The sequence below is a fragment of the Pagrus major genome, chromosome 3 (genome assembly GCF_040436345.1).
Source record: "Pagrus major chromosome 3, Pma_NU_1.0".
NCBI classification, from domain to species: Eukaryota; Metazoa; Chordata; class Actinopteri; order Spariformes; family Sparidae; genus Pagrus; species Pagrus major.
The window spans coordinates 17,931,548-17,943,646 of NC_133217.1; the positions used below are offsets into that span (position 1 = coordinate 17,931,548).

A 12,099-nucleotide genomic window follows, 5' to 3' on the forward strand; every position below is an offset into this window, starting at 1 on the left:
AAAAAGTGATGACACATGTAAATTGCTACACAATGTTACATTGAGCTCCTTTAACTGTTGTAGCAAATTTAAAAACACATTATTTTCCAAGATGTTATTAATTTATCATGCTCTTCCATTTTTGCCACAACAGTTGTATTAATTTCCTCATTTCCAGTGTACATTTCTTTATAGTAGTACCTTGGCTAAAAATGATTTTTAAAACACAAAAACATTAATTTAGTAAGTTTCCGCGTGTGTGCAACATACTTAAAACACAGAGCAGGTTTAGAGTGCAACAGGGACACAGCATTGGAGCCAAACGTGCCCAGTCCCAGAGAACTGCGTCCTCTAATTGCGCTTAACTAGTAATTACCATATTTCCTACAGTCCTTGAACCTGCCATCTGACGCATGGGAAGTAGGGGTGTGTGTGTGCATGTGTGTGTGTGCGTGTGTGTAGGCTAGTCTTCTGTATATTGTAGTGTTCATAAATCTCAGGCCAGCCAATAGGGAGGCTGCTGTTAATCCCGGCTCGGTAAAAACCCGGTGTGGGTCCAGAGGCGGCTCTAATCTGAGCACAGAGTCACACAGACACACACAGACACAGACAGACAGACTCAGGACTGGAGGTTTCTGCCTTTGGAGATGTCCGTTATTCTACAGCATTTTCTCATTACTTTATTACATTGAGGAGGTTTTTCTAAAACTTGTCTCAGAAGAGGAGACGCTGTCTGAATTGTTTCATCCACAGTCATCCAAACTCCAGCGGGGCTCTTGTGTGTGTGGGGATTGCGCCGCTGCTGCTCTCATCACAGCCTACACACTTTGTGGACATCGCGCTCAGTCCGGTCGTCATGTCCTCCGGTGATGCCTCGGAGCAGAGTCGGCGGGTCAGCGTGCTGTCTTGGGATCAGGTGCGACGTTTGGACTCCATCCTGGGAGAGAGCGTCCCCATCCACGGCCGCGGAAACTTCCCCACGCTGTCCGTGCAGCCCCGACAGATCGTCCAGGTGAGAGCCCCGCTCCATCCAGCTGTCTGTAATGTCATGATCAAATAAAGTCTGCAGGAGCGCATATGGCATTAAAGATGGAGGAACGGATACACAAATCAATATGAGCAGAAACTGTACTTTTTTGTTGTTGTTGCAAGAAATCATGTAACTTCATTTAGTTTTAATTTACATACTTTTACTTTTAAGTCTACTTCAGTGGGTTTTAATATACTGTATGGTTTGTGTGGTCTCACTCAGCTGTGCCTGCAAATCACAAGCAGGTCATTTCAACTTTAAAAGTTGTCAATAACCCTTAAAGAAGGGAAAGAAGGACAGGGAGCTGCTGATCAGGTTGAATACGTTTGTGTCTACCCCCCTATACACACATGCAAATACACACAAATACACACTGGCAACACTGCAAACATGGAAATACTGATGTAAATGTGTTTTTCAGGTCGGTTCATTTCCAACATGTTAATAATCAGCTGATTATATGTAGCCTGCTGTCATTCTTTTGGACCAGACGCTCATTTCTTGACATAAATTTGAATACATTTTGAAGTTATGTCTCTGCATTAAGTTTCAGTGGACAATTCAAAAATCCTGAGCAAATTCACTTGTTGCTCTCACAGTGTGGATAGAAATAACTCAGAGCAACCTGAACCTCACAAAGTCCTTCCTGCTGTCTCCTGTGTGTTGACACACAGATTGCCACCGCTGTTACGAAACACATGTGCAGTGTTAAGGATCTGTGGCGTCGCCGATTACACTAAAAAAAAGACATCTGATCACTCGTCCTCTTCACACTGACACAGGAGTCGGGGTGATCTAACACTGTGACTGCAGTTTTCCACTAGCTCACTAATGCGCCTGCTCCCTCGCTGCTCTAACTGAGATAATGACCGAGCCACGGTATATTTACTAGGCATGAAACGTATGGGGAATTGCCTGGGTTGTAATTTTCCTGCAAATTATTTAAATGCCTTTCGCCTGTAATCCGGGTTCATGTTTCACTCGAGTGATTCATATTTTCTGTGGTGATCCTGTGGGGAAGAAAGACCCTCACAGACAGAGCATTTCAAGGGCCTCTATAATCAAGGAGGCCCCTACCATCTCCACTCAACATCCCCACCAAAGTCTTTCCTTCATTACACAATCCTGGAGACAACAGGGACCCCAAACATTTTTCTTTCCATGAGTGCTTTTGGAGAAAGACCAGCTTCTGGAAAAGTTAGACCATTGCTTACCCAGCGTCTGATGAGAGGCACCGAGGGTTTCCCTCTGTCTCCAGTGTCTGAGTGTTAGCATGTTGGATTAGCTGAAGTGCAAAGATAATTATTTGAGTAATCCAGACTCGTTTTTTTGTATATCCCTGAGTCTTTTTAGCTTTAGATAGCAGTGCAAATACTTGCTAATGTCTAAGCAAAAACAAAAAAGCCACCAGCGACATTAGAAAGGCGGTGGAAAATAACTTATTTTAACATGAGCTGCCTATGCTAATATGAAGAAGAACCATAACGTCTAGTTTTTTATGTTATAGCACATTTTTTTGAGAAATAAGATACACTTTACACATCACCGCTGACCACTTGTGAATTTTGTTCGCATAGCCAAAATCTACTGTAAGTATCTTTGATTTGAAGTCTGCGCAGCATCACCTCGCAGCGACACGCTTATTTTGACAAAAACAAAAGCAGAAGTCATGTTCCCTGTCATGGACTACGAGTCGAGCCAGTTTCAAGTCTCTGCAAGTTGATTGTCATACCATATGGACATGAATGGAAACCAGTGGCTGCCTGGGAGAAAGGAAAAACACATTCAGATCTAAACCACTATGATATGTTTTGGAAAATGGCTGACAGTAATGTGAGGTATCAGTGATTCATGGTAAATGGGCTGCAACATGCGAAACCACCAGTCTGCTCCGTTGAATGTCATTTATTTTTAGCCTACGCAGAGCTCTCTACCTGAGACAGATAGAGATGATTTGGGAGCTGGTTGCTGTCGTCACAGACTGGGTAAGGTGACCAACGGATCACACTCCCAAAGAGTCAGAGGGGCCCCTGTCAATGGTCGGCTTGTCTGAGCGCCACATTTAAATAACATCTGTTTGTGGTCTGGTTGTGAGTGCGCCATGGGAGGAAAACTTTTACTGTTACTTACACCTCTGTGCTCTCAGTTTTATTTAATGTTGACAGTTATCAGCCCACAGTCAGAGTCAGAAGGCCTCTATATCTACAGAGGCTCTGTGCACATACGTGGTAGCATCATACCACATGATGATAAACACAGATATCTGGTGTGTGTGCAACAGCTTACGTCATTCGTTGAGTGGTTTTCTGTGTGGAGGCGGAGGTATGGAGTCTGATTCCAGCCCTTCAGGCTATCGTATATAAACTAAATTGTTGTGTCTAGAGCACATGAGATAAGTCTCGTCACTGCTTTAATCATGGGGTTTTATTTTTTTTTCAAACTGGAAGTAGTACTTCACTTTCCCGCATGGTAGAAAGTGATCTGGCTTTGAAGCCGATTGTGAGGAGTGGATTAGTGCCTGTAATAACACTGGGCTTGTGGGTCAGGCTTGACAACGTATCACTGTGGTAAGTGAAGACCAGTCGCCTGACTCCACTGTGGCCTCCGCCACACTGTAAACCAACTCCTCACTGGGCCATTGTTGAGAAGGAGCAACATGAAGACACCACATGCTCCCAGTGCTCCCTAGAGGAGGAAACCATTCACTTCAGACTGTTCAGTAATGATTTGTATTTGGCATTTTGCTTTCAGTTTTTCTCACAGATCAAACAGTGTGGGCAGTGCTGAAAGGATCTTTTCGTCTGGTTTTCTGTCAATGAATTTAGAGTTCTGGCGGGCTTTTAAATCCACTTCGAAAGAAAACCTGACTTCACTTCCTATGTGCCTCTAGTGGCTATCTGAAAACAAGGAAATGAGTTTGCATTCCTGCACTTCCAGTTCCTTTAAATGCCTTAAAGGGGCTTTATGTAGTTTTGGAGAAGAAATTCAGACTCAGACTTTTAATATTTACAATATTAATGAGGTAATGAGACAAACCTGACAAAAAAAAAAAAAAAATCTCTCCATGACTGAATATACAAGCTGTTCTCAGAGGAAAATAATGTCCCCAGAACACTATTTGAAGCTAGAAAGGTGGCAGGGTCCGCCACATATAAACAAAGTAAAACAGTAAGAAACTGTGTTGTCCTTTAAAGTCATTTTGTTTATTCAGTCATGATAAAGAAGATATTTTTTTATTTAGTTTGTTTCTTTCTCTTCTGGTTATAATTTCTCCCCCAAAACAACATAGTGCACCTTTAAAGAAGGTCTGTAGTTGACACAAGCTTAAGATGTTTCCACATTTTGTTCTAGGACATAGAATACATCTGTATTCCTCACGTTTGAATTAAAAACACAACACTAACAAGTGGCTATATGAGACTACAGAGGTTGTCGGGGACATTAAACGTCATTAAACACGTAGACTACTCACTAGTCCGTCTTTACAGGCAGACTTTAGTTGCAAACTATTACTATGTTGAAGTCATGTGCCCATGATGTAGGTCCGGGTTAGCCGACAAAAATACATGGTCCCTGCAGCACTCTATTGAGAACACCAATAAAGTTACATTTCTGGATTTTTGAGCTTTTAGCAACCTGGGATGAGTTTACTTACTATACTTAAAGGGTAACTCCACCAATTTTACACATTATGTTTTACAGGTCTTGTGGAGTACTTCTGCATATGTGGAAAAAAGTAGTTAATTGCCTTGTGGAAGTGGAAGTGGAAGCTGTGTGTAATCTGATAAATTGCCCGCAGTGACGTCACTCAGTTGCATTGTGGGTAATGCAGGTGCCAGGTTTTGAGAAGGAAGAACACTCCAAATAAAAAAAAGTGATATCTGGGTTGTTGTATCGATTTTTGATCCTTTGTTTTTAAACTGTCCATAATGAGACCAACAGTGTTACAGGAGTGCAATGCCGGATCATTGGACTACATGGACCTACATTACCCACAATGCAACTTAGCTACTGAGTGACACCACTGGAGGAAATTAATCAGATTACATGCAGCTTACTCTGGAGCCACAAAAGGCTTTTAACTATTTTTTTTTTTTTTTTTTTACATCCAGTATGCAGATGTCTGTGTGCGTGTGTATATATATTCAGTACTCTCCTTTCAAACATTAGTTAGACCTACTTGTTGTGTATTTCACAAAAAATAAAATTAGCTCTTACCTGAATACATAAATTATGAAAAATCTAAATGGAGGGACTTGGACATAAGTATTTTACCCATTGGGTAAAATACTTATGTCCAGGCCCTCCATTGGTGCCCCTACAACCCGCTGGTTGCAGGTGCACCCATCAAGATGGGGAATAACTTGATTCCACTATTAAATCACAGTTACAAGACATATGAGGATGACTAACCACAGCTTCCACTCTCACCAGTTTTATCTTACATGGCTGGCACAAAAATCTAATGCAACAAAAGTCTCCTCAGATGGGTTCCTTGGATAAAATCCTATCACAAGACATTGAAATGTCTTTGAACCCTTGAAGCAGATGAACAAATCCTTCATTGAAAACATCCATCTCACAGGGGTGTAGTAGCATCACGTTTCAGCCCGTGACTCACTCTGGTCTGAGCATACAGGTGAAATGACCACCCGTGCATAGGAAATTCAAGGAAGCTTTTCAAATCAGAGGAAAAACCATCATCATCATCATCATCCCCCCGCTGCCTGCCAAGCTACTGCACGACTGACTGGCTGGGTTAGTTTTGGAGTGAATGCGAAGGTCAGGGACTCGTAACTCCTCACTTGCTGTCGCCATTTCCTTGGCAGAAAGATCATCTGAATCACTGCCCGGAGCTCTCATTGGCGTCAAGGGGACTATGGGCTGGTAAACTGCTGGGTCATTTCAAACTGCCATAATAAAAACACATTCAGGCCGCAGCTTAAATGAAATACTCAAGGAAACGATTGAGACTGGAGAAGGAAAGTGGAGAGACTGTTATGTGTCGCCAAGGCGTTGTCAACACCAGACAGTCTGGTGTGTTTGCGGCTCTTTTTACAAGGCTTTTTTTTCTCAAAACGTCGGCGGAAGTGTCTCCCTTTGCTCGGTTCACCAGGTGCTGGTGCGTCATGTGGGAAATGTACTGGCCTGTTTTACGAGTGCTGAAGGATGGAGGTGGTGGGGGTGGCAGAGCGTTGTTTCCTCATGCGTTCCATTCGGGACCCTCAGACAGGCAGATTATGGCATGCTGTTAACTCGGACCAACTGTTTAAGTGTGAGGTCAGAGCAAATAGTGCTGTGGGTTTCCCTCGTTGGATCCACTTCTCTTAAGTGTTGTCCAGTGAAACCCCATTTCTCATTGGATTGTGGAGTGATATGATGCCTTGTTTCTTTTCTGTTTGACTTGAAATATGTTGCTTTTGTATCCTAACCTTAAGTTTATAAGATACAATTTACGATTACAAGATACAACTTGATTTTGAGATGAAAACATTGATAGTGATTCCATGTCTGTGTGTTTAGTACAAGACTGGACTCTGATGTGTTAGCCTAGCTAAGCATAAACAATGGAGGTAGGGGGAAGAAGGCTAGCATGGGGGTAAGGGGGCTGGGGGGCACAGAACCACTGAAGTGAAACTAAGTTATATTTATATTTATTTATTTTTATTTTATTGTGAAAAAGCAAGTGAATGATAATAGGTATAAAAATACAGAATGTAAACATGTTACATCCATAGTCCCTTGACAGATAACAAAAAACAGTAACATTAAAATTAACAGTATACCAATATACAGAACTCATTATACAATATGTCCAGTTAAAAGTGGTCACAGGTCGGGTTTAAGCCATTTGAGTCATTGTTTGCAATGAGTCTTAAAAGTAGGGTATGTAGGGCACTCCCTTATAGTGGTACAGTAGGTGAGTTGAATGCATTTGATTCATGTAGACAAAATAAACAAGAGTTTGCTGATGCTATCATGCTGACCTTCATTTTACTTGCACCCTTTTTTTAGTAATTGCTTCCAGGATTACTAGAGTTTATTTGTTGCTTCATAAATACCGATTAGAATTGTGTTTTTTTGTTTTGTAGGGAGGCGTGCCACAGGTTTAAGTTCGGGTTTATTCATCCACTATTTCTATGCAGCATCTCCATCTGCACATTACTGTGCAGTGCATTAGTTGAAGCCAAAGGGAGGGGAAAGACATTGCAACATAAAAAATACCATCCTCATCTTAGTTCCTTTACTCTTCTGTTTTTCTTGGCTTTAGTCAGTGCCTTAATTGCTAAAAAGCTGACAACAACATCTATATATAATGGAATAACAATGTCTGGTGGAAGAAAAAGCCTTAATTTGACATTACAAATCAACACATGAAGTTCTTTTTCTTTGTAACTGTGAAGCAGTAGAGCGCCAATATGAGAGGATTCATTGTTTCAAGTTAAGAACTTGCATTATGATACTGTGAGTATCTCAGGTTATTGGATTACCTGGCTGGATAGATGTCTGTCTACATTTACTGATAGACGGGAGGACAGTGAGATTATTATTATTTTTTTCGTAACAGACAGCTGTGTTTTGGATTTCTTCAGAACTGGCCTTGTTTGGCTGTTTTTTCTCCTCTTATTGTCCTTTGAGTGATGCAACAGACAGGAAGCATAAACATCTCAGCTGTCTGAGCCTAGCAGTTTCCCCGAGCATCACAGCAGTGCAATATGGTGTGCCTTTTCCTGCCAAACAGTGTTTATATGACAGCGAAGGGTTTTCTCAATATGAACTCAAGTTTAAAAGTTCACAGCTGAACGGTGGAGGCTCTTACCGCAGACAAGCACCGACTCGTCATGTTCCACAGTTTATCTCTCTTTGATATTGCTCGTGCTCCACATGTGAAGAGATAAAACAGAATCAGACATTCAGCTCATTAGAGGTCTACTGTACAGTATGTAGGGCAGTGTCACCCTCAGGCTACAGGATCGTTTATGTTAATGACACCTCCTCTAAATGGGTGACCACAGCCTCTAAGCAGTCACTTTGTTGACAAAGTGTTCTGAAGCAAGATACTGAAAGTCTGCCTGCCTCAGGAATCTGCCACTGGCTTTCCCTGACTCTGCATGTAGCTGCTGCATTCACATGCAATTGAATATTGCAAAAATGCTCAAATTCTGCAGCTTTCTTGACTGGAAACTGATTTCTTATATTAATACAGATTACTTCAGAAATCAAGGAGTCAAGAAATGGATGACTAAATACTGTGAAATTATTTTTTTGTGGAAACCAATCACTCAGTTTTTTCTGTTTTTTTTTTCAGGTGGTCAGGGCTCGACTGGAGGAGCGGGGTGTGGTGGTGCGTGATGTGAAGCTGAATGGCTCAGCGGCCAGCCACGTGCTCCACCAGGACAACGGCCTCGGCTACAAAGACCTGGACCTGATTTTTGGCCTGAGTCTCACGGATGACAAAACCTTCCGGCTGGTGAAGGATGTGGTGCTGGACTGCCTGGTGGACTTCTTACCTGAAGGCGTGTGCAGGGACCGAATCACAGCCCTCGCCCTGAAGGAAGCGTACGTGCAGAAACTGGTGAAAGTTTGCAATGATACGGACCGCTGGAGCCTCATCTCTTTGTCCAACAACACCGGCAAGAACGTGGAGCTGAAGTTTGTGGACTCCCTGAGACGGCAGTTTGAGTTCAGCGTCGACTCCTTCCAGATCACTCTGGACTCGCTGCTGCTCTTCGACCGCTGCTCGGAGACGGCCATGTCTGAGACCTTCCACCCTACAGTGCAGGGGGAGAGCATGTATGGAGACTTTGAGGAAGCTCTGGGGCACCTTCACTCCAGGACTATCGCTACCCGCAGCCCAGAAGAGATCCGGGGCGGCGGGCTGCTCAAGTACTGCCACCTGCTGGTGCGCGGCTTCCGGCCTTCCTCTGAGTCTCAAATGAAACAGATGCAGCGCTACATGTGCTCGCGCTTCTTCATCGACTTCCCTGACATCGGCGAGCAGCAGAGGAAACTGGAGGGGTATCTGCAGAACCACTTTGCAGGCATAGAGCACAAGCGCTACGAGTACCTGGTGACGCTGAGGCAGGTGGTGGACGAGAGTACTGTGTGTCTGATGGGCCACGAGCGCAGACAGACGCTGGCACTTATTTCCGCTCTGGCGCTGCGCGTAATGGCCGAACAGAATGCTATCCCCGCTCTGTCCAACATCACCTGCTACTACCAGCCCGCTCCCTATGTCAGAGACGTCAACTTCAGCAATTACTATGTGGCACAAGTTCAGTCACCCATGGCCACATGTAACTCTTATCAAACGTGGCTGCCTTGCAGCTGAGCAATGACTTTAAGGCTCATTTATGCTCAGCGTTAGATACGGATACGGATGAAGCCCTCTGTTTGTACTCTGTGTTCATTTTGTCCATATATGTGCTCGTTTTCTGAAAGCTTACACTTCATTTTACAGGTCTGGAAATGTCATGGTAAGTACCAAGAAACATATCTGAAATTTCTTTGAAATTACCCCCAAATTATTATTATTATAATATTTACCTCAAAATTGATTGAAAATGACCCCAAACTTCAACTAAAATGAAGTGAGTTGTTGCAGCTTAATTTCCAAGGCAATTAAGGAATTAAACTTGGGAATTAAAAATGGGAAATTAGTAACTTGATTCTGAAGTTGTATTGTTGAAGTTGTTATTAGCAGATTATGGAGGTTATTAAATATAAAAAAAATACATTTTGGAAAACTGTTCCAAAGTTGGACTGATCTGCTTAAATGATAGAAATTGAATGTAAATGGTTAAAAAATGTAGCTCAGTTTAAAGACCTGCAGAAGTTTGACAGGAAACTAGTTTGAACGTAAGCTGCAACAGCTCACTTCATTTTAGTGGCCTGCTAAGAGGGTGATGGACAGAAACTAGTTGGAAATGAAGCTGCAGCTCCTCACTTCAGTTTGTTGGCTTGCTGAGGGGGAGTTGAGCAGAAACCAGTTGGAAGTGTCCTGGGAATGAATTCAAGAAAATACCAGCTATTTATCAACTGCTTATTAGAAAATGGCAGAGTATTATTATTAAATTATGTTGGAGTAGCTCTCAATAAATTTTGAGGTAATCATTGTAGTAATTGGGGGGTAATTTGAAAGAAATTTCAGATATGTTACGTGGTGATTACCAACTTCCTACCATGAATTTTGCGGAAAAACATGAAATGTACCAAGCTAACTGATCCGGATGGAACAGAGCAGTGCCTACAAAAATCGCGGGGCAGTGTAGCCAGTAGTTTATGTGAGACGACCATAGGACATGACATAGAAGTTTGAACAATGGTGGTAATTCAAATGTAATGAAAACTGTTGACTCTGAGCTGACCTTTACTGGATGTTTTGCTATCTATGCCAATGTAAAGGATGCATGGAAGTATGTGGGCAGTTACAGTAACAGTTTTAGATGGGCGTATCTATTATCTGACGTAAAGGGGACATAATTGAGTCTTAAGGATGTCATGAGAGCTTTCGGTTTTATCTTTACATTGATGTAAGCTGAACATTCACTTGAGTGCTCAGTACCTCTGTAGCAATGGGACTTTTTTTGGTTTGAGGCCCATGGTGGACAAAAAGGAACTAATGTATCTTTTTTTTTTTGCCAAATCCTATATCAAAACCATTCCACTAAGTTATATTGATTAATACTGCTGTAAAAAAAAAAAAAAAAAAATCTCATTCGAGCCATTATAATTATACCTTTTTATTCTGTTGTTGTATCATTACCAATGTGGACGTGTATGGAAAAATATGAAGGGTTGATACGTGACGGAGGAACTTTCCCAGTTCTGTTTCTTGTCCGATGGAGGCTTGTGTTGGGTCTTTAATGAATTGTAAATAGTTGTTACGAAACCAGAAAGAAAGAAAGCCGTTTTTTTGTTCTGTCTGTGGTTACAGCTGACCTTGACTGGGAGGGAAAAAGGACCAAAGAAATACTTCCTTGTGTAGCATGACAAACAAAGACTGTATGTGGTTCCAAGTGCCTGAAAATGACCAACGTCTTTATAATAGTTGCAATGTAAGAATTGTTTTTGAAACTTTTTCATCCAGGTTACTGTACATTTCTATATCCAGGGTCAGGGTATTTGTTTTTAAATCATTAAAAAAAATGTCAAAAATGGAAAGATGTGGTACACTGGTCTTTCTTTGCTCTCTCTCCACAGTTCCCAGACAAAAGATAAGGACAAACTCTTTTTGAAATGCTCCAGTTGACTTGAATTAGTCTGGGGATGTTCGTCATGAATGCATACTCTCTCCTTGCTCTGTATCTCGGTTTCTGTGTCTGTAACAATCTCCCTGCGTCTATATCTCACTATCTTCCTCGATCACGCACAAACTCCTCAGTGTGTTGTCTGTGTTCCATCAGCCAGACACCCACTGCCCCGACACAAACACTTACTTGTTCTAGCTCTGTGCAGTTTTCCCCCCTCCTAGAAACGGGTTCCCCCGAGCCCGAGCCTATACATTAGCCATTTCCTTCCACTTGTGCATCCAACAAGGGGTTTCCTTGGCCTCATTCAGAAAGGGGAGATGGCTGTTGCTTGTCTTGGATGAGTTGAGCTCTGAGGGGGCAGCTGAGGACCAGGTGGTGAAACGGGACTGCTGCCCTTTCAGCAAATGTAACGATGCATTCCAGCACTTCACTTCCTGGATGATCAAAACAGCTCAGTATTTCATCCTCACTTAGACCAACATTTCTCCCGCTATGACATTTCATCCAAATTACTTTTGCATGGGAGGGGGGATGACTTCTTGAGACTTATTAGAGCATGAAATGACATGTAGCTGACACACCTGCTTGCTGTTTACGGAGACAGAAAGTCCCGTACCGACAATGCTGGAACACTTGAGTGAAGCGCTCACTGATTTCTTTATAAAAGTTCATTTGGAAGGAAAGTGTCTGTCAGAGTGATTAAGGGAATGAGATATAAATGCATCAAGGGAAATTTCCCTCCCTGGGTTAGCTGTCAGACTTGTCTCTAAACTGCTACTGATACACTCAAGGAAACATAGGACACCCCCGGAGAGTTCCACTGGAATAAACACACAT

General features: G+C 42.4%; 1 protein-coding gene across 1 annotated transcript; it reads left to right on the forward strand.

The window, feature by feature from the left end:
• Window positions 1-634: 634 nt before the first annotated feature.
• On the forward strand, window positions 635-11,168 carry tent5bb (terminal nucleotidyltransferase 5Bb). Its single transcript, XM_073463237.1, has 2 exons — window positions 635-991; window positions 8,319-11,168. Exons 1-2 carry the CDS (start codon window positions 836-838, stop codon window positions 9,339-9,341), a joined length of 1,179 nt encoding a protein of 392 aa, XP_073319338.1. The 5' UTR covers window positions 635-835; the 3' UTR covers window positions 9,342-11,168.
• Window positions 11,169-12,099: the final 931 nt, after the last annotated feature.

Coding starts and splice junctions, on each gene's coding strand:
- tent5bb (XM_073463237.1), top strand. CDS start 836: ATGTCCTCCGGTGATGCCTCGGAGCAGAGTCGGCGGGTCAGCGTGCTG. Junction 992..8,318: donor AGCCCCGACAGATCGTCCAG/GTGAGAGCCCCG, acceptor TTTTTTTTTCAG/GTGGTCAGGGCTCGACTGGA.